This window comes from Phodopus roborovskii, unplaced genomic scaffold, assembly GCF_943737965.1.
Source record: "Phodopus roborovskii unplaced genomic scaffold, PHOROB, whole genome shotgun sequence".
NCBI classification, from domain to species: Eukaryota; Metazoa; Chordata; class Mammalia; order Rodentia; family Cricetidae; genus Phodopus; species Phodopus roborovskii.
The window spans coordinates 28,424,578-28,452,216 of NW_026126480.1; the positions used below are offsets into that span (position 1 = coordinate 28,424,578).

The following is a 27,639-nucleotide window of genomic DNA, read 5'->3' on the forward strand; positions in this document are numbered from 1 at the left end:
ACACAGACACAGAAAGCCAGTAAGCAGCATTCCTTCATAATTTCTGCCTTAAGCTCCTACCTCTGGTTCCCTGCCTTGGTGTTCGTCAGTGATGACTGTAAGATGTAAGATGAAACTTTCTCCTACTCAAGTTGATTTTGGTCATGGTATGTATTGTGACAACAAAGAAGTAACTAGAATACCACCCATCCCTCATCTGCCTACCCATGTATGTTCATCTTTCATCTATTTAACCATATCCCGTCCTACCCATCCCCTACCCATCAATCTCCCTATCCTCACAGCAAGCATTTATATAGTATTTTTAAGTGTCAGATTCTGTAGAAGATGATTGAGGGGAATCAGATGGTTCACTCTCTATAAGAGTTTACAACTTAAAGAGGTAGGAAGACACATAGACATCACCTCAGTTCAGTGCATATCATAGCAGTGAATTTCAAGAGGTGTGGAGCATTCACCCATGGTGATCTGTTTGCTGGGTAAAGATGGAAAGTGAAAAGCCAACAAGCTATTTATGGCCCTGACTGCTGAGGCTGAGGACTTCTGGGCCACAGGGATCATGTTTGCAAGGAAGATCAAGACAAGTGGAAGTGACAGCCTTGGGATTTAGCTTGGGCTCAGCAAAACTCCCCAGAAGATACCAGGAAATAGACACATAGACACATCCAGAATGAATGGAGCTCTCCCATGAGCCTGTCCTCTAAGGTCCCTCTGCATGAGTTTGAAGACTCCTTGGCAGCACATTGGTAATTTTTCATCTGGATTCCAGGGACTGTCAGTGAGAGCAAGGTAGGCTGTTCCACCTGTGAAAACAAAAACACCTGTGAAAACAAACTGTAGAAGAACAGCTGGGGATTTAGAACCAGGCTTTCTCCACACTGTGCCCAGCTGTGAGAACACAGTACAACTTCTTTGAGGCTCTGCTGCTTCAGCTCTAACATGATGGGTAATGCTGAGCTTAAAGTAACCTAGAATTAAAGCAGGTAAGGTCCAAGTTCAATGGCTTGTCAATTGCAACCAGCTGAGAGAACTTGAGAGAACATATGTAATTAAGTTTTTTAAAGGTAATGGTCAACAATGTGGATGCTGGAATTCATCTCCTGGAATCCAGTCTTCCCATTTTCCTTGATTCCATTTGTGTCTAGAAGACCATGACTTCACAGTAGGGTTAATGTTAATATAGTCTCCTTGCCCCCCCCCCCAGCCCAAGTACTTCAGATCATTTGGCAGAGGGTACTGGGAATTGAACCCAATGCCTTACTCATCTTAAGTATAGACTGCATCACAGTGTCCCATCTGAGTATTTCCTCAAAGCATTTGACTCTATTTCCAACAGATGAGATGTATCCTTTTCTCTTGGGGTTATTAGCCAGAGACCAAAGCAATCAAGATCTAGCTAGGGCTAAGCTCTTTACACTTTACAAACTTTACACACTTTACAAAGGGAGGGAGAATGGCTTCTGGGAATTATCAGAGGCCATATTGCTGGTAAGCACACAGTGAGTTGGAGTTTGAACTCGGGCCTGTCTAATTCAGATCCTTGATCTATAGAATTTGGAGCTGACTTGGAAGACAAGCATTGGAATATGTCATATAGAGGCAGATTAGTAAATAAGCAGAGTGACTGTAAAAATCTCAGAGCCATTGAGGTTATAAAATGGGTGTTGTGGTGGGCAGGTAAGTGACAGAGGTCTGGGAATTTGGAGGCCAGAAGATTCTCAAAAAAGAAGTGTCAAAACTCGTTCTATCCAGCACAGTACTGGGTACTGTTATGTTCCCCATAATATAAAGAAAGAAAGAAAGAAAGAAAGAAAGCCATTTCTAAAAAAATCATGGAACCAAAAAGACAATGTTTGCCCCACCCTGCCTCCAGCATCTAGCTCTTTTTCCTGCTGTTCTAGGAGGAAGGTGAAGACTTTAGCATTGGGCTTGGAAACAGGCTCTGGCAGGCTCAAGGCTGCAGCTCCAGGGTGGCTGTCTCACTAGGTGCTTGGCAACTACTCCTCACAGTGGGGAATGCCAAGGGGCTAAGAGTCATCACCACTTCTCACACAGTAGCCATATGACCTTGGGCAAATCATGTCTCCTGGCTGGGTATCTGTTTGCTCATCTGTAAAATAAAGGTTTGGAACTAGATAGGTTTTGCAAATCCCTTCAGGCAATAGCTGTTGTGGAACTGGTACCTCTGCTGTGCTCCTCCTATGGCTGTGTTCTCATAGTGCCCTCTATCGACCATTCAGTAGAGAGCGGAGGGGGGGGGGGTTGAACAGAACTCAGAAATTACCTGCTGGAGGCCTGTGGAAAATCAGCTTGTCACCTGTCCTCCTTCTGTAGGGAGATTTAGAACCCCTGGATCAGAGTTGGGAAAACGACTTCTGGGAATCACAGGAATTTAGGGAAAGAGACTTACGACCATTGCATCAAAGCAATGTAAGCCAACATTTGCTTAGGAATAAAGAACTCCCAGACTAGCTGCTGTCCATAAAGTGTTGTGTATAAGGACCCCAGCACCTACTTGAGAGAGGTTGTGTCTGTATGAAGGCTATAGAATGAAGCCTTGTTCATATGATGATTCAAAGAAACAAAGGGCATGGAGTCTTCAGTTATTGCTGGGTGCTAGTGGGTCTTGGAATGTTCAGGTCATCATGTCTAGAAAACATTTGGGGAATGACTTGGCAACAGATTTAAAACTGAATATATACACCACAACATAAAAAAATGAGTCTGATGAGCCTCTATAGCTGAAAACTGAAAACAACATACATTCCCATCAACAATAGAACAGATCAATAAACATCAGTAAAGTGAGCTCTATTCTTCCAATAAAGATGTCAGCAATTAGAATGATCAAAGTGTAATTAAACACAACAAACAGTACAAAACGTAACAAAGGTAACTTGAACATAAAACGCTGGCTCAGAGATCTCTATTGTTTGATTCCTTTTGGTGAAATTTCAAAAATAGACAAAGTTATAATAGGAGAAAATAGCTAGCCTGGGGAGGTGTAAAGACTAAAGGAGTAAAGGATAGCTCTTGGGGAACATCTACTGTTCTATTTTACTTTCTGTGAGACAGGGCTTTGCTATGTAGCCCTGACTGGCTTTGAATTCAAGATCCTTCTGTTCTACTGGGCTAGGTTTACAAATGTGGATCACTGCATCTGGCTGATTTCAGAAAGTGGTTATCAGTGACAGGAGTGTTCACTGCACAGAGAGACAGGAGCATGTGATGTGTATTATATGCCAGTGAAATATAGAGAAGGTATTCTGTGGCTGTAGACTGACCTCACTTTGTTCATCACAGTTGTGCCTGCTTCACCACCAGCAGAAGTAACAGACATGGCTGTTTTGAAGATGAGATCCTAAGTGCTTATCTCTACCTCATGAGCCTCAGCTGGACAGGAGAACATGCCAGGGCAAACCAGTTGACCTGAGCACCTAAAGAATGAGCTGCCTCACTGGGTTCCTCAGTTAGGGCCCAAAAGAATCAAGGAAGCCCAAGTCCTCTTTCTGTTCCTCTTTGACTCGATCATCCTTTCTGCCCCGGCTTTTCAGGACTACAGAGGTATTCTTTCAGGTTCTGATCTAACTGGAGGGTTCTGAGGCCAAGGTTATCTTTAACCAGTTTAGGTCAAAGAGAGCTGTGCTGGCAGAGAAGGCTTTGAAATAGATAGCTTGTCAATGGAAGAATCGGATTGTCAAGGTCTTCATTTACAGTGACTCCAAGGAAGGCAAGCAGGGTGCTTGAATGTTTACATTAGTGGAAGTCACACTGAGCATGAGTTGCTGTGTTCCAATCCCAATGCACTCAGGGTGTCACTCTCCTTGGGGACAGAGTGGAGATTGGATTAGATCATCAGTGACATTCTTCTGGGTCTCTGAGGTCCAATGTCTCTTCTGAGTTCCTGCTTGGACTGGAGAGATCTTAACGATGTCTCAAGAAGAGTGGTTTTAATATTCTTCAGCCTTGCCAGAACTGGGAAGAGAGTTGCAATGAAGGACTGCCTGGATCAGGTCCACCTTCGGTCCTGTCTGCAGGGCTGGGGGTTGTCTCAATTATACTAGTTACTGTGGGAAAGCCCAGCCAACTTTGGGTGCCGCTAGTCCCTAAGAAGGGGGTCCTAAAGTGTGTAAGTGTAATGAGTGGTAGAGAGTGAATTGAGCACTAGCAAGTGTGTATATATTCATTTCTTTCTGTGTGTGACTGTGGACATGATGTGAGCAGTAGCTTCAAGTTCCTGCCTTGACTTCTCCATAATGATGGGCTGTGGCCTGGAACTGCAGTCAAATAAATCCTTTCTTAAAGATGCTTCCGTCAGGTATTTTATCACCAGGACAGAAATGAAACCACAATGCACATAATGTTGGGCTCATAAAGGATATTCAGTGCAAATGACGATGGGCTCATAAAAGATATTTAATGTATGTAATGATGGGCTCTTAAAGCCTTCTTCACTTGATCTCCCCTCTTGCTAGCCCCATGCTTTTCCCCCACAAAGTTTCACTTCCAATTTTATATCACATTTATAAGTGATTTACAGGCCCACATGTGAGAGAAAATATGTGATATTTGTCTTTCTGGTCCTGGCTTATTTTGTTGACACAATGGTCTCCAGTGCCACCCACTTTCATGAAAACAGCACAATTTTATCTTTACGATTCAATAAAACTCCTTTGTGTATATACATCCCACATAGCCTTTAGTCAACTGCCGATGGCTTGGCTAGTGTACACAGTGCATAGTGCAGCAACAAACACTGGTGTGCAGACAGCACTCTGTGGTGTGCTGACTTTGACTCCTTTCTGACCTAAAGAAATGGATTTTCTTCTTTTTCATTTAAAAGTTCTTGTTTTTATTTTACATACCAATTACAGTTCCCCCTCCCTCCCCTCCTCTCACTCTCCCACCCTCTTCCCTACCCAACTTCCCATTCACTCCTCAGTAAGGGCAAGACCTCCCATGGGTAGTCAACAAAGTCTGGCATACCCAGCTGAAGCAAGACCAACCCCCCCCCCCACACACACACACATCTAGGCTGAGCAAACCATCCCTCCATAGGGAATGGAATCCAAAAAGTCAATTCATGCACTAGATATTCCTGGCCCCACTGTCAGTGGCCCCACAGACAAGTCATAGAACTGTCACCCATATTTATAGGACCTAGTTCTGTCTATACAGGTTCCCCAGCTACCACTCCAGACTCACTGAGCTCCCTTCCCCCAGCTTGGGTCAGCTATCTCTGTGGGTTTCTCCATCATGATCTTGATCCCTTTGCTCAAATAATCCCCCCCCTCTTCAATTGAACTTTAGGAGCTCTGCCTGGTCTTAGTTGTGGATCTCTGCATTTGTTTCCATCAGTTACTGGATGAAGGTTCTATGATCCAATCAGGGTAGTCATTAATCTGATTATAGGAGGAGGCCAGTTCAGACACCCTCTCCACTGTTGCTAGGAGTCTTAGCTGGGGTCATCTTTGTAGATTTCTGAAAGTTTCCCTAGCACCAGATTTCTCCCTAATCCCATAATGGCTCCTTCTAACAGATTTCTCTTTCCTTGATCTCCTTCTCTGTCCCTCACCCAATTCAACCATCCCATCCCCTCACATTCTTCTCCCTTTTCCCTTCATCCTCCCTTACCTCCCCTCACCCCACCATGAACTCCCAATTTACTCAGAAGATCTTATCTATTTCCCCTTCCCAGGGTCATCCATGCATGTCTCTCTTAGGGTCCTCCTTGTTACCTAGCTTCTCAGGGTTATGGATTGTAGCCTAGTTATCCTTTTCTTTATATCTAATATCAATTTATGAGTGAGTACATACTGTGTGTGTCTTTCTGGATATGGGTTACCTCACTCAGGATGTTTTTCTCTAGTTCCATCCATTTGTCTGCAAATTTCAAGATGTCATTGCTTTTTATTTACTGCTGAGTAATACTTTCTTGTATAAATGTACCACATTTCTTTATCCATATTCTGGTTGAGGGGCATCTAGGTTGTCTCCAGGTTCTGGCTCTACCCATAATGGATGGATGGATGGATGAATATATATATATATTTGAGCAAATGTCCCTGTAGTGCATCCTTTGGGTATATACCTGAGTGGTATTGCTGGGTTTTGAGGTAGATTGATTTCCAATTTTCTGAGAAACCACAACACTGATTTCCAAAGTGGCTGTACAAGTTTGCACTCCCACCAGCAGTGGAGTATTTCCCCTTACTCTACATCCATGAATGTCCTCAGTATTTTTGATACTGAGTTGTCCTTAATATTTTTGAACTAAGCCATTCTGACATGTGTAAGATGATACCTCAGAGTCATTTGATTTGCATTTCCCTGATGGCTAAGGATGTTGAGTAATTCCTTAAATGTCTTTCAGCCATTTGAATTTCTTCTGTTGAGAATTCCCTGTTTATATCTGTATACTATTTTTAATTAGATTATTTTGTGTTCTGGTGCCTAGTTTCTTGAGTTCTTTATATATTGGAGACAACCCCTCTGTCAGATGTGGGGTTGGTGAAGATCTTTTCCCATTATGTAGGCTGCCATTTTGTCTTATTTACTTTGTCCTTTGCCTTACAGAAGTTTCTCAGTTTTAGGAGGTCCCATTTATTAATTGTTGCTCTCAGTGTCTGTGCTACTGGTGCTATATTTAGAAAGTGGTCTTCTGTGTCAATGTATTCAAGGCTACTTCAGACTTTCTATTCTATGAGGTTCAGTGTGGTTGGTTTTATATTGCAGTCTTTGATTCATTTGGTCTGGTGTTTTGTGCATGGCAATAATTATGGGTCTATTTGCATTCTTCTACATGTCGACATCCAATTATGCCAACATCATTTGTTGAGGATGCTTTCTTTTTTCCACTGTACAATTTTGGCTTCTTTGTCAAAACTCAGGTGTTCATAGGCCTGTGAATTAGTGCCAGGGTCTGCAATTCAATTCCATTGATCCATATGTCTGTTTTATGCCAGTACCAAGCTGTGTTCATTACTATAGCTCTATAGTAGAGCTTGAAGTCAGGGTTAGTGATGCTTCCAGAGATTCCTTTATTGGCTATCCCGGGCTTTTTGTTTTTCCATATGAAGTTGAGTATTATTCTTTCAAGGTCTGTGAAGAATTATGATGCAATTTTGATGGAGATTACATTGAATCTGTAGATTGCTTTAGGTAAGACTGCCATTTTTACTATGTTAATCCTATCTGTCCAAGAACATGGGAGATCCATTTTCTGATATCTTCTTCAATTTCTTTCTTCAAAGACTTAAAGTTCTTGTCATACAGGTCTTTTACTTGTTTGGTTAGAGATACCCTAAGATATTCTATCTTATTTGTGGGTACTGTGAAAACCTGATTTTCAAGGATGGCTTTTTGGTCATATATAGTGGATAAGAGGGTAAATAATGAATCTTGAGAAGCTGTTGTCACTCATTCTGATGAGAATTACAATAGTCATGATGATTGATGGTGGTGATGCTGCCAATTGTCTTCCTCATGATACATTGCAAAATTACTTCACAGTTTTTGTCTCTGACAACCTTCAAGTTGTAGCAAATTCCTTTTTATGTGTAAAAAGGCACATTTGCATGGATAGCCTGGAGACTGGAGGACAAAGGTTCAGTCCCTTAAAATTAGCTTTTCTCAATCAACCTAGAGCCAATTTAGAAATTTGATAAAATATTCAAACAGGCCTACCTACCCCTTGCCAGCATGGTCAACTCACAAAAATGTTTTATGGAAACAAATATAGTTTTGATTCCAGACAGTACCTCCAAAAATATAGCATGCCACTTGGTCCCCAACAAATATTTTTATTTTTAATTGAATATATAGCCTTGTGCATTCTAGATAAATGCTCTACTGCTGAATTATATCCCATGCCTCCACATGTCTTTTCTGATACATGTGTATCTAAAAGTATCAGTATACACTTCCCAAGATTTGATTGGTGATTGTCTGCTGCATGCATTAAGTTCTAGACCAAACTTAAGTTTTCCAAACTTGTAATAAGTTTGTTCCCTTCACATTTTTCAAGTAAATAATAACCACCCTTGTGTTTCTCTTGACTGGCCCTCTACCAATAACTACTATTTTGGTCTGAACCTCAAGCACTCTTCAGTTTAATTATAGAAAGGAGTACAACCTTCCTCCTTATTCACCCACTCTTCCCTGATGCAGTTCCTGATGAGGAGGGCTCATAAGGCTTGCCCTGCCTGGGGAAGCTAATGGCAGATAGTGGATTGAGAGCTACTGAGGGGGAAGGAGTCATTTTATGTAGTGAAGTAGCTACTGGGGAGTTACTTGTGCGCTGGTGGGTAAGTGCCTTGGTTAAATCCAGTGGGTCTAAATCCAGTGGGTCACAAAACAGAAACAGAAACAGAAGGCTTGAAAGTAGAGTGGAGGAAGGAGGGATAGTGAGGGTATGCAAAAGAGGCTAAAAGAAGATGGAGGTAAGTATGGCCAGAATGTGTTATGTACATGTAGGAAACTGTCAAAGAATAAGTGAAATGTTTTTTTAAGAGTTCCCTCAAACTTTCACCCAACTTCTCCCAAAGACACAGTCAATGGGAGATAAATGGGAAAAAAAATCACCTTCTATAAGGCAGAAGTGGAATGAATATCTTCAGAAGAGTCCAGAATTCTGAATTGACTTTTTGTAATAATTATCTAATTGAGTAGGTTCTCCATTATTTCTGAAATTAAGCTATATGGCTGCTTGTCCTCCTTACAGAAGAGGACAGCATGATTATTTAGAAGGAGCAGGACGCAAAGAAGAAAGCAGCCTGCCTCTTCATTACTTCAGCCAAATGTGTTTGAATACATAAAGTCCCTATCCCCAAGAAACCAGTAGTCTGGGATGGAGGGTGGGGTGTGTGGGACAGATGATATGTGTGAACATACATAAGCATTTGTAGAAGACGGGTCACAAACTCAGAAAGGTGTCAGCTCTAAATAACACAACAGGACGAAGGATCCCAAAGTCACATCATGAAGTTTGACACTTCCAGTGTGAGGAAGGGAATAAAAACAGCACTGGCAAGGTAAGATGGCCTGAGACAGGATAGATTGGGAAAATGCCAGAAGCTACAGTGTGGTTTATGGAAAGGGTGAGCATAAGAGGCAAATTGGGAGAGTCGGGCAATGGCACAGGAGGTGGCAGGCTTTTGTTTCGAGTAGTCAAAATTCTTCCCACTTGTGCCATAGAAGGTGGAGAGATTGAAGTCAATAATTTGTTTTAAGTGCTTATGAACTGTAGAGACTGCATGGGAGGGATGAACCTGGAGAAAAAGCAATTAGGGAGTGCTTAGTGTTCCAGGGAGGAGATGGCAACAACTCAGGAAAGAGCAGGGCCACGGTGCTGAACGAAGGGAGTGGATATCACAGTCTTAGCAGATGAGCCTAAGGCATTGAGAAAGGAAAATGAAAGGCTGATCCCAGCCCTTCACAGGAGGAAGAGGCTGGGGGAGGAGGGAGAATAAGGGGCAGGGACTACAAAATGGGGTAGGCTGAGTGCACCTGATGCTCTGAGGCCCCGATTCCACACCCCTCCAACACACTAACTGTATCTCTGCCCATGCTTCTTTTATGCCCACCTTGTCATGCACATTTCATAAAGGATAAAGAATGGGCACACCACTTCTCTTCTCAACCTCAGTTCCAACCTACAGAATGAAAGGCTCACTGGGACAGAGAAGTTTCCTCCTCCACAAGATGAACAAGTTTGCCACAGTTTTGCTTAGCTTTGGCTGCCTGTTATCTGCATAGCCTGTTTTGTTAAGGAGACTCTGAACCCCCAGAGGGTAAAACTGTCCTGTGCCCTGTGCTCTGTGCCTGGTGCCTTGTGCTCAGTGCCTGGTGCACCAGTATTTTCCACCAGCTGTTGAGATTCCATCAGGACTGTCAGTTTTTGTGAATGTGAGTCAGCTTTCTTTTCATTATCTCCATCATCCTTCTACTACAGAGCTCCCAGACGCTGGGCACAGAGCATGTTAACCCAGAGCACATTATCAAGTGTGCCATCCTGGAGTGGACATTTTCTTATTCAGTACCTCATTAGGCAGCACTTGGAGCCAAGGAGGAAGAAGAAAGTTAACAGGAAAGGATACATGGCTGGAGTCTGCCTGCCTCTGAACTTGCCTCTGAACTTGAATCAAGAATTTTGGTCCTGTGTCTTATAGGCATGGTGTGGTATGGTGTGGTATGGTGTGGTGTGGTTTGGTGGTGGTGGAGGTGGTGTGTGTGTGTGTGTGTGTGTGTGTGTGTGTGTGTGTGTGTTAATATACATTCATGCATGAGGCTCAGCTGTGAGTCAACCTGTATGGTATATGTCTGTGTATATGTTTGTACTTAAAGACTAATACATATGACAATATGCATGTTAGCATTGAATATCAATACCTGTATGCTTGCTAATTCATATATATGTTCACATGTATCAGTGAACAGTGAACACATGCACACATTTTCTATGTATGTATGTATGTGTTTATGTATATATGCATGAGTCATATGAAGCAGTGCTATTCTGTGTGTACTGTATTAATGGAGGCAGAACATACATAGACTTTAACTAAGAGCACATAAAAGCTCCAAAGTCTGTCTACCTAGGCAAAATGCCTGACCTCAACATTTGAAATCTATAATCCCCCATCATTCATCTTTAAATTGAACAGAATAATTGTACCTACTTTTGATATTTAATGTAAAGGTTGGATGCCCTTAGTACATGTTAAAAGTATTGGTCATTGTAAAATTATTCATGCTAATAATAAATATGTAAGTGGTTAATCTAGATTTAAGTGGGGCTTTCTGTATGTGAAGATAGGCCTTCAGCACATGGCTGTAACAACCTTTGAGACACACCCATGAAGTTAGTCTCATAGTATGCTTAGTGGTCCCACATCCTGACTCAAACAGCAAACTGGATTGTCCTAAGGCAATGTGAGTGTCTAGCAAGATGCTAGACCATCGCTGCTGCTCTGTGAGTTAGGAAGTTATGTGCAACTGAAATGCAGAAGACACACAAAGATGAGCAGATGTACCAGCAGGTATCTTCAGGAAGACTGACAGATGGAAAGATGGACCAACTGTAGTGTCTCATGGCTTCTCCAATCTGACTCCTAGTGTGTACGCAACTAGGATGTATTCCTTGCCCCTGGTCTTCTTGCTCCAACATCATCACATTACTTAATATAATCTCTAGAAATAGTAATCAGTAAGGCTAGAATCTGATATATCCCTTTTGCCTGAGTTAGTTGGAATGAGTCTTTGTGTTTTGGAACCACATCCTGTCTGAACAAGGCTTTGCACTGGAAACTCTCAGCAGATAGGCATGCTTAGTACCCAGGCTCTGACCCTGTCTTCTGTTGTTCTTCAGGAAGCCTCATGTAGAGCTGTGAGGAAAGGAAGCATTCCTCACTGGTCAAGTCTTTGTAAAGTTCATTGTGCTAATCCATTACAGGTCTTCAGGATGGGTCATTGATGGAGTTCCACAACAGTGTTTGATGCATCATTTTTAGTCTGGCTTAGCCCTCCTGAGGGAGTGAGCCCACCACAATGATAACAGCAAGTGCTGCTCCCCAGGGTGATGGCAGTGCTGCATCAAAATAAAGCAGTCCCTCCAGCATCCAGGCCCAGGTGTAGAGATGTATGTAGTTCTAGGTACCACTGGTGGAGGGCATAGAGGAGTAGTGGCACCAGTCTCACCTCTGAGAGCCCTCACTCCCCTCCCCACAATTACCTGTTCCAATGCATCTGTTTAGACCAGAATAAAACACATCAGAGAGAATGAATGCAAGGGTCAATATGTTTCAATTTACCAGCTGTCAAGACAGGAAACATTTAGGAAGAATCACAGATTTCCCACCCACTAAAAGGACACCTCTGTCCAGGAGTTACTAATGTGTATTGCACTTCCACTAATTACTAGTACTAAAGAGTCACCAAGTGGATTTAGGTTCTCTTCTCAAACCTCACTAATGAGTGAGGAAGTTGGCAATGAAAAAAGCTGGCAGAACCTCAGAACAAGGTAAAGAGGAACATAATGGAGAGTGCTCTTCCCTTTCTCCAAACCCAGTCTAGCCTTGAACCAAGACTGTTCACATGATGCACAGAGGGATCCAGCTCTACCAAAGGGTGGATAAGAGCCATTGCCAGAGGGAAGATCGCAAGCTTCTAGGCCAGGTGCCCAGCTGGCCTATTAGAACAGCTGAGCCAGGAAGACAGGCAGGAAAAGCATGGGCCAGGCCATCAGGAACCCTGAAACACAAGAGACATGAGTCAAATGCCTAGCTTTAGAATTTAGTAGCCAATACCAGCTGGCATCCTTGTCATATGCTGTAGAAGAAGGAGAAGGCAACACAGCCCTGGATTTGGTTGTGATGACAACTGTTTTTTTTTTTTTTTTGTTTTGTTTTGTTTTTTGTTTTTTGTTTTGTTTTTCCATTTTCTTCTGGGCACATGGGAGACAGTTTTCTCAGCCTTCTTTGCAGATAGGCAGATTGAAATTATAAATTCCATTTGTAGGACTAGTCATAAAAAGCCTCCTGCATGCTCTGTCATTTGCCAAGTATCCAAGATATCTGACTCACAGAACATAGTGATGTTACCAGGAATTACCAAAGGGTAGGAGGAGAGGGGTTTTCTAAGAACTTCCTAGATCAGAGACGTATCCCTAGCACAAAGGCTCAGAGGATTTAGGGTTTTTGGTTATAGCAGCTAGTGTTACAGTGACTAATAATGAAGCGTCAGGAAGGATTGGAATGTGCCATCTTTAAGGCTTGATTATTTAGCTAAAAATCTCAGCTCTGTAACTACCTGGGTATATCTGAACAAGACATTACACTTCTCTGTGCCCAAATTTCCCAATGTACAAGATGTAACTATTAATGGAACCTATTGATTTATCAGATTTTATAAGGGTTAAGTGAATCAATTCATATCAAGCATTTGGTATAGCATTTGTGGACTGGGAACTATAGCTCACTGACAATGTTTACATGGCAAATGTGTGGTTTTAGGTTTAATCTCTAATGCTGCAATAAGATAAAATATAAAACATGTGCCTAGCATGTTGTGTGGTATTATATGAGTGTTAGTTTTGAAAATTAGACTTTGATATCAGGATTGTGTGTGTGTGTGTGTGTGTGTGTCTTCTATACACAATTACATGTTCAGTATTAAGGAGGGGGAAATATTGGATGACAGTTGTCTTGCATAAGCATGTCAACGCCTTTGAGACTACTACAAATTACAGCATCCTCTCCTCACCCCAACAATTCAAAGTCACTTGATGATGTCCTAGAGAGTGGAGAAGAAAAAATTTTCAGAAACACAAATGTATGACAGAATTTTTACAATGAGTCTTAGATGGTTAATCTAATTCTGAAGCATCAAAAGTGATTCCAAGTGATTGCAAACTATGAGAACCACAGAGCCCTCTTGTGGCAGCCTGTTTCTTCTCAGCAGCTCCATTCTCCTCTAGAAAGTTCTAATGTCGGCATCCCACCCCAGAAAGTCCTGGTCAATTTGCCAATCTGAAGGAGTAGTGGAATGAAGAAGACTTGAGGTCCCTGACTTCAAGGCACCTTTACTCTATGTTCTGTGCATTTCACACAGCGACTCTTATTTTTCTGAATTCCATCTGAAGTTACCACTGAACTGCACTTATTTGGGAAATACTTGGAGTGCCACAAAGTTGAGGTTTTGAACACAAAAGGAACATTTTCCTGTCTATGTTCACTAATATCTGTCTTCCAGGGGACAGAAAAAATATATTTCCCACCTTGTCCAAAACACATTTTTCAATGTCTCTGGTCTTAAATTCTAAGTCATTCATCAAAACCCCACTTAGATATCCATGCCTGTGAAACTCTCTTGACTGTCTCTGGTATAGTTAATTAGGTTTCTATTCATTGCTGCTCTGTCTACCTGCTTTCACTTAACAGTGTATGCCATTATATTTATTTAGTCAGAGATTGTTGCCTCTGCCTGTAGGGTTCCATTCACCTGATCTTTAGCTAGAGACATTTTCTCTCTTGGTCAAATATAATTTCTTCTAACAGTGCTGATCCCCTCTATCTTCTTACTTTGATCATTAAACCACAAAACATTGTTTGGGAACGTGGCCATCAAAAACAAAGATTTCATTTCTTTTGTAGCAAGGTGTAGCCATGTAGCTAGATAATAAACAATGAGATATAAATGGAGGTGTGAGATTCCAGCCAGCAGAATGTTCTATAATACTCATTGAGTTACTTCCTGGTCATCCATCTTGAAGCCTGGCTGTTATCTCAGACCGTAAAGATGAGGGTCACACCCGAAAGAGAAAGCTGGAAGAAGCTTGAATCTTTGATTGATGGCCCAGTCAGAGATTTTTCTTACTCAAAGATTTCACTTACGTGTTTGAGAAATAAATTTTCCTCTGATTTAAGACTTTATTACTTATGCCTATAGCCTCCTATTACACCACCCATGTTTTATTTCTAATTGAATATATATATATATTTTGCTTTGTAATGTCTAGTTCTTACTCTGGGACATAAGCTCTATGAGGGCAGACATATGGGCTGTCTTGACCAGCAAAGAATTATCAGTCCCTAGAGAAGTTCCTGGCACAGAGCATCACTTGGTAAATACATGCTGTTAAGCAAGTATCTCCAATGCTAGATTATAGAACCATTCTTGGATTAGCATCATTTCACTAATCATGGTCCCAGATTGGGACCTGGCACACTGAAGTGGATGCATAGATGTCTAGAGGGCTGGAGGATGGAAGCAAAGAGACAAGGCAGTGCTGTGAGAAGCATAAGGAAGCCATGTACCTGCAGTGCTGGGACTCCCACTCAAGGTCTGAGCACCTGTGGACAAGAGCAGAAGGTGAGTGTCTCCTTGGTCATGCTTTGATGACCGAAGTCCGGGAGCCATAGCTGCGCCCAGTCCTCCTGGACATGATCCCCAACCCACTAGCTGTCCTTACTGTGTGGACTTGGTTATCTGGCAGGCACATGTCTAAGCACATTCTATGCAGCTTCCACCTCATTTCCCTGATGGATTTGTGAAGAAAGCATCTTCATCTCCCATTTGGCTGATGGGAACACAAGCCTAGTGATGTCAAAAAACTTTCTACATTGATTTTTTTTTTAGACACTATTGGAGCTGCGATTCCAACTCCAGCACGATGGTTACTTTCTATTGTCAACTAGAAATGGCACCTAGAGGTGCCTAGGAGCTGGCAAAGTACAGTTCTGGGTGTGTCTGTGAAGGATTTTGCAAAGATCAACTGAAGGCGTAAAAGACTTCCCTGAATGTGTATATACTATTCTTTAGCCTGGAAGTGTTGATGGGTTAAAGGGGGAAGGTGAAAGCTTTATGGACTCACTCTCTGTGTCCCCCTTCACCCCATTTCTCCTTATTTCTCTTTCCCCTTCATGGTTGCAATGAACTGAACAGCTTTGTTCTACCTCATTCTTCCTCTGTGACATTCTGCCTGGCTAGAGGCCCAGGACATGGAGGAAAGCCACCATGGACCAAGACCTCTGCAATCATGATCCCTAATAGATCTTTTCCCTTGAAGTCATTTCCTCAGCAATCTAGTTCCAACAATGGATCGCTAACAAAACTATGTGTTTGTATCCACTGTGGATGCCCATCATTCCCCCTCTTCAAGTCGTCCGGAGACACTGCACAAGCCTGAGTTGTCATGTGACACCACACAAGGCTTTAAGTTGAGAGGTCAGTAGAGGGCAGGACCACTCAAGGCAGACCTTCTTCATGAGACAGCTCAGCTTGTTAATCCCAGAGGTAGAAGAGGGAACAAGGCTGACCTCCTGAGGTTGCCACGAGCAGCCAAGCTGATGATACATAGAAAGTGTTCAGCACCCAGTGCGGGTAAAAATATTATTATTTAATGAGAATTAACATCATTGTATCTTAATTTCATCAAGGCAAAAAGTTCTTTCTTTTTTGGTAGGAGAGATTCTTGACTCCTCCATTCAGGTGGAAATAAAAACCATGACAGCACTATACATACTTGTGTAGGATAAAAGAGGAGTTACAAAGTAGTTGCATAGCTTCTTATGTATCCTATCTCCAGAGGATGGTGCCTAAATTTTGGAAAGCACATCTACCCTAATGGGGCTGAGTTACAGGACTCTATGTAAGCTTCAGGGAAAAACAGCAAATTCAGACTCATCTGGGTTCCTTCTAACTCCAGCTACTCATAAGCAAGTAATCTCAGGTAATTCTAACCAACTAAATGGGTACAGTTATGGAAGGATTAACTATACTGATGAATGCAAGAGTTACAGCTGGTTTCTAATACATAGCCACCACCATAAATTCCACGATGGCCACCTCATAGAAAGACACATTCATCAATAGTGGGTGGAGTGAGAGAGCAGAAAAACCCAGGGTGACTAGCATTGGTGAACCCAAGCATCTACAATTAATTATCAGCATTTAGACATCTGTTCCTGCACCAGGACTCACCCACTTTCTTACCTTTCTTAGCAATGGGTCCTAAATCTAGAACCTGGGCCAAGTTAATGCCTGGTCCATTTCTGCGGAGTTGATTTATAGGGCAAGTCTGTGGAGACATAGAACTCTTGTTATATCAAAATGTAAGTACCTGGTCCCTATGTTCAGGTTGCCATGGTATGAACATCAGTGGATCTGTTATCTAAGCACTTGGATATCCCAGCATATGCCCTCTCTTTGATGCTGTGGTTTCTTTCAACCATGAGAATTCAGTCATGACTTAACATACCTGGTTTGACTCTCATCTCTATCCTCTATTGTATAATTGGAATAAATGTCTATCTATCTGTGATCAAATAATTCATATCTGGTTTTATTTAGCCATTCATTCATTCATTCTGTATGCAAGCATGTGTGGAAGCCAAAGATTGACATCAAGTGTCTTCCTGTACTGCTGTCATCTTATTTTTTGGTACAAGTTCTCTCAGTGAATCTAGAGCTTGTCCTTTTGGTTAGGCTGGTGATTTAGTGAGACCCCAGAATCCTTCTGTCTCTACCCTCCCAGCACTTAGATTACAGACACAAGCTACCATCCTTGTTTACATTTGGGTCTGGGTTCCAAACTCAGATTCTTTGGTTTAAATAGCAATCACTTTACCATTCAGATCTCCCCAGCCTTGCCCACCTGGTTTTAAACATTAAAATGAAGTGTAATAGCAACATATAGACACATTGTAAGCACCTGAGGAATATAAGCCATTCAAACAGTATCCATTAGGAGTAAAAGTACCTGCATCTGAGTCACAGCTCAGATGCGGAACATCCCAATTTTGATGCTCTAGTCCGGTGTGGCTGTGTGTTAGGGACTTTTCTGGGCTTCAGTTTCTTCAACTGCATAGTGAAGCTTGGTTAAATAGTCATCGTGGGAGCTCAAGTAGAAAAATGTGGGAGCTCTGGTGCAGAGCCCGACACAGAGAAATGACTGAAAAGCCCTTACCACCGGATCACATTCTGCCCTCATTGAAATCCTGAGGTCCGGACCTATTTAGCATTTGGGAGTTTCTCATATTTTGGAACATTTACAGTCTTTAAAGATTAGTCATTTATAATCTGAGAATCTGAAACCCAACTTTTTCCAAAGTCTGAAAAATTTTGAGCTTTAAGTCTTGTCCCTCCAAAAATTTAAGACATTGGAACAGTTTGGATTTGAAATGTTTGAATCAATAATGCTCAACATGTAATATCATAATATTCATAATAGATGTTATTCCTAGGAAAGCTGATCTGCCTTGTGAAGAGACAACAATTACTCATAAATGGACAATTGAGGATGCTCAAAGTCTTTCTGTCCATCTTTCATTTTTACTCTCTTCCTTATATCCAGCCATTCACCCTTCTTTCTTTCCACATTTTCAAGTATCCATTCATCCATCCATACATCCATCCAACTTTCTTCCTCATCTCTCTTCTTCTCTCCCTCTACCCTCCATTTATGCATTTATCCATCCTTTTTTCCACCCGCACCTCTTTCTGTAAACCCAATAAATGTATGTGGAGAGTCAACTGGGGACCAGTCCAAAGAAACACTCACTGGTTCACACTCTTCCTTAGTGGAGTCACACAGGTAAACCTCACAATGCAGGAAAACTAGGTCATAATTTCCAGCAAACATGAACATCTGTACTGAGAATCGGCTTTCTGGGGACATCCCATTCTCCTCCACATGGATGGTGGAATCACGTTTATTTGGGCAGCTAGGAGAATGAAAAGGGCCAAGGTGTAACTTCATACAATTGATAAGAGCACTTAGTGAGGCCACTGTATACATTTTCTCATTACAGAGCTTGACACACAGTTGAGCTCAAGGATGAATATTAACAAGCACCATTAATATTTGAACTGTGACCTCCAGGTAGACATTCCTTTGTCTTATCATTAAATGACATACAATATCTTGTCCTATGCTATTTTTAATATGTTCACTTTAATCAATGTAAACATCTATATAATGGTCCATTATTACTCAATTGAGCTATATTTTAACAGTAAACTTAATAAAAAGTTATCAATAATACTGAAATGAAAAAATGATTTGCATTTCTGTAATCTATTCATCCAGTTTGTTTTAATATTTTAGGCCAAAATATCAGAAATAACATTCCAAGATCAATATGTAATGCTTATAATATGTAATGGCAAATTATTTCCAAATGAAGTGAACCAATTTACACCTCTGTCAGCAATAGATGAGATAACATTTTTACCCAAAACTTAGCTATGGTAAAACAAAATAAAACAAAACAAGCAAACAAAAGCAACTAATCCTGATACCTGTCTCTGATGATGAAATACTTCACAGGGTCATTCCTGTCTTCTGTGGGGGTGGCATAGCAATTCCTCAGCAACAGCTTGAAGCTGGAGGTGTCTCCTCTCTCCAAGATGGCCCCCACATAGAGCATAGACTCCACTGGAAGCACCAAGTTGGCCCCTTCATACGGCTGTGTGTAGCTCTGGTCTTGGAAGAGGGCCATCCTGACAGTGAATTCTCCTGCCCCATCCACATCAATATTCAAGGAACTGAAACAGGGAAGCCACAAGAGTGGAAACATCAGGCTCTGACCAGAAAAAAAAAAAAAAGCAAGTAAATCAAGTCCTACACTAGTATAAAGTTATGGGGGTGGGGAGAGATGCATCTCTGACCTCTAAATGAACGAGTTGATAATCCATTGAAACAAATCACTTATTGGATCTAAATCCTGAACTTGACAGGCAGGCAAGTCTGTGTCCAGAATTAGCACCCATCCCCACTATGTGGCAGCTACATCAAGCTCCTACTCAAGGAACTCAGGTTAGGACACAGCACCATCTTGTAACCTAGGCAACGGGGCTTGGGATCATCTCTTAACAGGCTCACAATTTTTAGCTTTATGTCTCTCCCCTCCACCCCACAATCTTCAGCTGAATGAGTTTGAACAAGATAAATGACTTTCATTTTTATATTTATGAACATGGGTTCCAACTGATGTAACCTGCAAACCTCTGAACTTTGACTTTTTAAATCCTTATCCTGCAATTCTGTGAGCCCAGGAAGCAATTAGGGGCTGGGACAGGCACCCTTAATTTCTGGATGACAGTTCAGAAAAATCCCTTGGCAATTATAGAGCTGTACAACACCTAGTTCAATAAGCCTCATTCCAGGAACAAAGGTGCAGTGATAAAGAAAATGCAAACAAAAGTCTTAGCTGGATCAAATAACAACCAAACTGCTGTTTCTTTCTCCACCCCACCCCCAGACAGGGTTTCTCTGTGTAACAGCCCTGGCTGTCCTGGAACTCACTCTGCAGACCAGGTTGGCCTCAAACTCACAGAGATCTGCCTGCCTCTGCCTCTTGAGTACTGGGATTAAAGGTGTGCGCCACCACTGCCCAGCTCTGTTGTTTCATTTTATTTTGCATGAGTGTAGGTGCTATTTCTTCAAAGGTAGATTTGGCTTAAATCTCAAGCCTGTTGGAAAGTCTCCTTGCTCCCTTTCAATTTCTATCCCACAATGATCAGGTCTAGGACCCATATCCACTGACCCAAAGCACTCCATGTTTCTCCTGCACCACATTGTCTGATTTGCAAATGATTATCAATTATGACTGTTGATATGATTAGTTGTTTGCTGCCTTTCTCCTCAAGATGAATGAACTGGTCTGAAGTTTTGTTTCCTGATCACTTTTTAAGTACTGATTCATGGTGCAGCGTTACTTCCTAGTAAAAATCTTTACTGTTCACAAGTGCCTTGGTCATTCTGAATGTTCTTAGCTACAATACAGAAATTTGGTGAGTGGAAGCTCCTCAAGTGGGGTGGTAGCACTGTGTGGGCATCATAGGTTGTGTGTATGATCATACCTTACAATAGGGTGCAGTGCAGTTTGGAGGCTGGTCTTCATGTCCAGTGGGTAGGAGCACTGGAAGTTGATATTGACGAGGAAGTCTCTGATAATGAAATCAGTGGCCAAGGAGAGGGTGTTTCTGTAGATGGCATGGGTCCCATTGTTCTTTGGTATAAAAAAGAAACCATATGTGTTTATGTAGATGTGTGTAGGTGTATATCAAACTCAGATCTGTCTAATTCTATAGTCAGTGTTCCCAGCCATGCAGCCACCCTGAATTCTGACCCCCAGGGAAGCCTAGGGTAAACACTAAAAAAATGAATGCTTAATCCTAGGGAAGAGTCAGAGGCTGACATGCTTGCTCTTCCCATACCACCCCTAATTAAGATCATCACAATCAGAGCTGACTTTATGAAGCTCAAGTGTTAGCCCAGTCTTAGCTCTTTAACATGGACCTGCATGTGTAAATTCACATAACCCTGGAGGCCCAAAGAGGATATGACATTTGCCTAAAGTCTCACATCTATGAAGATGCTCCCACTAGCCCAAATACCACACTCTAGTAGCAGTGGTGTGAATGCCACCTACCTCCAGAATGTTCCCACAGTCACTAGCCACAACAGGGCTGGTAATGGACACCCAGTTGTTGGGCTCATTTTGCATGATTCTGCTGCAGTTCCGGTCATTCAGGTAAGCAACAATCTCCTCCTTGAAACCCAGACCTCCCAGCAAACACTTGTCCAGCTTCACCTTGATCTCATCAGGGCCACAGTCCAGCTCAGGCTGCAAACTCTGAATATCTAGGAGGCCAATAGTGGGGTCAGTGGAATGGACAGAGGACAGGAAACAATGTAGAGTATCTGCACTCTCTGTCTTTTGGCAAATCCACCATGCCCATCAAGTTGCAGAATAGACTAGATTGGGTCTGAGACCCCAACAGAAGTCACACTCAGGCTGATAGAGGTCTCTGATTGAAGACTTCCAAGTGTCTTGGGTACAGGTTTGGATTAACTGCTCTTGGGAAACCAAAGTGGTCCTGTATTCTCCACTAGACCAAAGCCAAATGCCCGTGCCAGAGCCACCTGTTGATACAGTGTTCCAGCAGCTGACCTGAAAGTTTTGTCTGGACCCACCCTCTCACACCCTTGCAAACCCCACTGGCTTAATAACAAGTGGTCCAAATAAATCTCAGGATTTCCCCAATGTAAGTTTCATGGTTCCTGACTCTGGTCCCTGCCTTATCCTGACCCTCTTAAGTCTCATTCCTCTTGCCTTGCCTACTCAGTCCCAGGAGCTGCTCACCAGAAACATTGAGGCTCTGACTACAGACACAGGCCCAGTTGCCATCTTGGAGCACACACTCCTCCTCAGGTCGGCAAGTGATCTCACAATTAGCAGAGGGCTCTAGAGGGAAGAGACAGAGGAAGAGGATCAGGATGCAGACCACAGTGAATCTGAGTCCTCCCAAGCTGACTATCTCATTCCTCCAGTCTTTATAAAATGAGATGCTTGCCAGAAAAGCCAACCCTCTGAATCGTATTTCCTGATTCCCAAATCCAGAAGAGGGAGTAACATCTCTGAAGTTGCCAGGCCAATGATTTTAAGTCCACAGTTACCAGGATTATAGGACCCGGGTTTAAATCCTGGCTCTTCTGCATTCCAACTCTGTGATACAGGGAGAGCTGCTGGGCCTTTCTGTTCTCTAGATACTAATTTAAAGGACTACATAGACCCCATGTCATGGATTAAACAGGGAGATTCATTGCATCAATAGGTTTAAAGCAGAATGGTAACAGGTACACTGTGAGCAATGTGAGCTGTTTATTTTGCCCTTTTGTTTCACATCAGAAAACAGGTTCTAAAAGGAGTAACTTTGACAAAATAAATTTTGAATGAGTCTGGGTTCTTGATATCATTTGTGTGTGTGTGTGTGTGTGTGTGTGTGTGTGTGTGTGTGTGTGTGTGTGTGTGTGCGTGCTCTCACCTATACACAGAGGCCAGAGGAGGGCATCAGCTGTCCTGCTAAGCCACTCTTCCCCTGTTCCCTTAAGAGCGAGCCTCTCATTGAACCTGGGTCTAGACTGGCAGCTAGCAAGTCTCAGCCTCCTGTCTCTGATCCCCACAGCCTTGGGGTAACAGGCATGCTTGGCTGCCTTCAGCTTTTTACATGGGTGCTGGGAATTGTCCCCATACTTGCACAACAAGAACTTCTTAGCTACTGAGCCTTCTAAATACCACTTATAATTTGGGCTATCTTGCATTCAAATGTGAATTTCTAGCTGGTGCCTGGCAGATCCTAAATGACGTTTCCATGTGTATTTCTGACAGGGTCCCAGTGGTGGCTGCTTTGCTCAGTGTCCTCTTGACCACCTCCACAGGCTCCACTGAGTCCTGGACACTAAAGATCACACCACCCTGCAGCTGCCGCTCACCTGTGCAATATCTCAGACTGCATTCAGGGGTACCCTGTAACCTGTACACGTAATAGCTTCCTGATTCTTCTGAGCAGGCCTTCACCTGGACCTCAGAATCCCAGAAGCAGCAATTTTCATTCCAGTTGGCACAGGCTGTGCGGCTGACAATGCCATCTACCAAGGAGGGGTGAGACCCATTTAGCCACATGGGAGCAGAGGTATGGCACCGGTATATATGCACACAGGTTTCTGGCATCTTCACTCCTCCTTCACCCACAAAGCGGTACCAGCCTCGCAGGTGATCGTCACACTCATCTGCTTCTACTGTGTTCTCTGTGCTTCTGGAGGGATCATCCAGAATGGTGTAATTCTGGCAGGGGTCAAAGCAGATATCAGCTTCTGGAGTGCCAGGGGCTCCACAGTCCAAGTCTGGCCCATCAAAGCTGCTGTTTCTGAGGCTTCCATAACCTGGGAAGAACAGAGAGCATGTGGGTTTATGGAGCAACTTCATAGCCCTCAGGTTTTTAATCCCTTCTCTATTCTGCTTTGAACATCCTGACATCCCAATGAGGCCAATAGGTGCACATGGCAGCAATGAATGGCAGACTTGTCACTTAGGGAGCAGAATGGTCAGTGAGAATCTTTCATGGTATTTTAACCCCACCCAGGGTTTCAGATAGTTTCTCCTAGCCCTAGCAGGATACCGTGTATCCCACTTATCAGTTTGTTTTTCTCATAAATTTAATACAGGATCCCTGAGAATATCCTCAGACATTAGTAAAGTGAATTAAGCAGAAATAAATACTGTCACATTGCTTAATTTGGCAAAATATATCTTAAAATGAAAGTTGTCCTAAGATAGACCCATCTCTAGAAGCACAAATTTGTTGTATAGCCCTTGGAAAATTCCCATGCATGTGCAGACATACACACACACATACACACACACACACACACACACACACACACACACACACACACACACAAAGAGAGAGACAGAGAGACAGAGAGATGTAGGGAGATAGTTCTGTGGCACTGACACGCCCATTGGGGGTGGAGCCATGGGCGGAGTGACCTGTGGAAGGAGGTCGGAGGGGGCCAGGAAAGGCGCTCTCTTTCTGGCATGACTTGGACAGGAGAGGATCGGGTTGAATTTCCTGGTGTTCATCTGTCTAGGTTGTAAGTTATTTCTCCCTGAATAAACATCTATTCGGCCTATTTGTTTATCCTGATCATTATTTACCGCGATAGAGAGACAGAGACAGAGACAGAGAGAGAGAGAGAGAGAGAGAGAGAGAGAGAGAGAGAGAGATTTTAAAACATTGGTTGCGAGAATGGAGTTTGGGAAACAGGAAAAGAAACCAGGGCCTATATTGGGATGGTAGGAGAATCATTTCTTACAATTTGTTAAGATCTAATACATTCATGACATTGCATACAAAGGACAGATAAGCAATTATGAGAACTTCAGGCTGTATTGATGTCGCCATTGATAGATCAAGGAAATAAAAAGAAAAGTTGCTTTTTTGGTGAAATATGAAAAAAAAACATTGGTTGCAATCTTGAACTTATTATAAAATCCATATTGTTCCCTGTCAGTAGGTAACAGCACAGGTCAGCATCCACAGATCAGTCATGTCAATCACTCACAAGCTTCGAGTCATTGCTACATCATTGGCTGCATTGTTAATTATTGTATTGCTGCCTTCAAAATGGAATCAGAGACCCTTTGGCCTTTACCTGCCCATTGCCAGTACCTGCTTCTGAAGACTGCGTAATCCCTGATGCCGAAATCTCCCCCACTGAAAACTACTCATCTAACAGGATCATTTTTGTTGCTGAGTTTTCTTTTTGGGGTGAGCAGTGAGCTATGATGTATGAAGAGGCAGAGAAATGAGGAAGGGGATGATCAGGGGCTGGAAGATGGGATTTAAACACAGTTCTCACTTGCTGGCCTTGAAAAGTGGTTAAGCTCTCCTGAGACTCATATGCAAAACCACCCCCAAGAGCTCAAGGTTTCCAAACTCCCTTCCCATGCCTCAGGTCCTGCCATTTGTACACCTGTGTTCTTGTTCCCATGATTGACTTATAGAGACTATTTTCAGTGATTCTCTTTGAAAACTAATTTCATGGGTACTGAAGAGATAGCTCAGTTAGTACAGCACCTTGTAAGCATGAAGATTTGAGTTCGATCACAGAGAACTCACTATAAAAAGCTGGGCACAGTGGCATGAGCTTTCTAATCCCAGTGTTGTGAAGTGGGAATAGGCAGGTCCTTCAGTGCTCACCAACCAGTCAACCTAAGCTCTGGCAGGAATGAGAAATCCTGTCTTAAAAAGCAGAGTAGATGGCATCTCTAAGGTGGTTCTCTGGGTTCATCTGTGCACATGCATGTGTGCCCATGCATGTGTACACACACACACACACACACACATAAGTACATGCATACAATTATAAATATATAGATAAGTTTTACCCTAGAGGAATAATATCTATGATAACGTACAAATGTAGGGATGGTTGTATTGTTATATTATTTAATATTCATAAAGTAAACATGCAACCATTAACATTTTTTTGAAGAGCTTTCCAGGCAGCCAGGGTCATTTTGGGTAGGTGTGCTTCATTTGGGAGATAAAGTCTTAAAGATCAAATGAGATGGTTACTGTATGATACCACACTCCACACCTAGATCCAGCCAGTTACCTCTAGAATAATGAACTAAGCACACCTTTGGACTCACAGTCTTATACATACCAGTGAGACTTTAAAAATGAAGAAAAAAGCCATTTGCCAGTCTTGATCATGCATGTGTTTGCTCTTAGGAGAGGAATTATGGTCCTTGTTATTCTTGGATCATTTCCCGAGCATCCTGTGCTTTCCCACAGGAGTAAGAGCTCAGAGCTCAGCTTTCTTCCTAACTTCCCACTATAGGGCTCACATTTGCACTCTAATCTGGGAACTTTTCTGCAAGTGTCTGGGTTGCTCCCCTTCACCAATTTTAGGAACTAGGTGTGGTAATACGTGCTTTTTAATCCCAGCATCCTGGAGGCTAAGGTAGGAGGATGGAGAGACAACACGCACACACACACATGCTGGGATCTTTGGAAGACAAGAATATTGTTAAATCTAACACCTTCATTTTTACAGATGGACAACTTGATAGAGAAAGGAGAAAGGAGGTGACAGAGTGACCTACCTTTTCTTCTAGTCTGTGCTCTCTGATCACGCTGAGAGATTGAAGCTTTCTTTGTTCTCTCTAGCTGAGCCATTGCTCCCAACCTGAGATGGCCTTTTCTGCTCCCCGCTCTGTTCACATTTCCTAAGTGTTGCTGAGTATCTGGGATCCCTGGTCAGCAGACACTCACCTTGCTGTATTGTAGATGGAGATGCCAATATCAGAATGCAGGAGGCCACAGCCAGCCACAGCAGGTCACGGCCCACCATCTTTTTCATATAGCGAGGGTTGCAGGTCACACTGCAGCCTGCAGACTCTCCATGCAACTACAGAAAAGGAAAGGCTCACATCAGATCAGGCCTACAGACCTCTGTGCCTGGGGGTGAGGTTGAAATTCAGTTCAGCACCTATCAGGTGACTAAATTTTCTTGAAACCCCTTACATGGTTTGCCTCACTTAAGTCTCTGAATCACTCCACAGGAAAGTGATGTCATGGTTCCTATTTTGTGGTGAAGAAGTTTTGTTTCAAGAGTACTGAACTCCACAGAAAGGTACTGTTCTGGTTCCTATTTTGTGGCTGAAGTTTAGTTTGGAGAGGATGTTAATCCAAACAATGTCTACACAGCTGCTTCTCTGTGCAGCTGTGGGCAGTGCACAGACATCAGAACCAGAACTGCTGGCATGATGTGCAGAAATGGAGAGGGATAGGGTTAGGGGATTTCCAAGCAAGCCAAAGGTGGGTGTGTGCTGCAGGATGTCCTAGAGCGGTGTTTGGAAAGTCCCTGTGCAGGTGGAGGTAGGCTCTCGCTAGTAATTAGGCAAGGATTTTAATACCTGTTGGTACCTATAATAGACGAGTGCACTGTCTTGATTGTATTTATCAAGTCCTACAGGATTTCACAAGCATAGTACTATGTCAGACTAAATTCTAAGCCCCTTTCTCCCAGTGCAGAAGATGATACACAGTGGCTCCCAGTAAAAAAAAAATTATACAACTGGATAACTAATGAATGAAAATTCAAAGCAAGAAAGCAAATAAATAATAGACAAAATGTCTGTTGACTTCAGGTGACATTTACCCTTCTGTTCCTGGAAAAGTGACCTCTAGGTGATTTCATGTAGCCTCTAGAAGACACAAATTGGAGCCAGAAACATGTTTCTGATAGGGTATCATGAGTCCATGACAGAGCAGGGACAGAGGCCATGAGAGGTGCCAACCCTGTGTCTTAGTGGAAAGCGACAGGATGTCATATATAAGCTGATCAGAGTCAGCAGGTAACTGGGACCATGAGTTGAGTGATCTGGGACATTTGACAATAGTTAAGGTCCAGAGTCACTTCTGGGTTCAGAAAGCAAGTTCAGTAGGTAAAGAGGGTGAAACTCACCTATAGGTGAGGAGAAAGCTCACTAGGCCTTGGAGCAGGACTTACCGAAAAGGAAAGAACCCAGAGCCTCCTTCCTCCTCTGCCCAGCGTGGGAACATAACCTCCTGTCTGCTTCATTTATACTGACACTCCCCACTCATGTGGTTCTTTATGATTGGTGCTGAGGTAGGACTGGCACTAAGTTCCTAGGCACTAGGGCCTGTCAGACGTAGGTAAGATAAGCCATTTACCGTAAAGGGTAGTGAAAGAAGGGCTTTTATGCCACCTGCATGGAAACTCTTCCAGAAGGTGCAATTCCACATGAATGTTTCTCTGTA

General features: G+C 42.7%; 1 protein-coding gene across 1 annotated transcript; it reads right to left on the reverse strand.

Annotated features, from left to right (window-relative positions):
- Nucleotides 1-11,816: 11,816 nt before the first annotated feature.
- On the reverse strand, nt 11,817-26,237 carry Gp2 (glycoprotein 2). The gene is made up of 10 exons (XM_051192047.1): nt 26,128-26,237; nt 22,778-23,227; nt 21,648-21,749; nt 20,934-21,145; nt 20,362-20,510; nt 18,799-19,044; nt 18,059-18,221; nt 16,492-16,576; nt 14,814-14,849; nt 11,817-12,249 (listed from the first exon to the last, which is right to left on the reverse strand). Exons 1-10 carry the CDS (start codon nt 26,213-26,215, stop codon nt 12,191-12,193), a joined length of 1,590 nt encoding a protein of 529 aa, XP_051048004.1. The 5' UTR covers nt 26,216-26,237; the 3' UTR covers nt 11,817-12,190.
- Nucleotides 26,238-27,639: the final 1,402 nt, after the last annotated feature.

What these genes read in the sequence shown, in the direction of transcription:
- Gp2 (XM_051192047.1), bottom strand. Translation starts at nt 26,215, where the DNA reads ATGAAAAAGATGGTGGGCCGTGACCTGCTGTGGCTGGCTGTGGCCTCC. An exon ending in ACTGTGGGAACATTCTGGAG is followed by an intron (nt 20,511 to 20,933) that starts GTAGGTGGCATT and finishes TTTATACCAAAG; the next exon opens with AACAATGGGACCCATGCCAT. An exon ending in TATTTCATCATCAGAGACAG is followed by an intron (nt 18,222 to 18,798) that starts GTATCAGGATTA and finishes TCATTCTCCTAG; the next exon opens with CTGCCCAAATAAACGTGATT.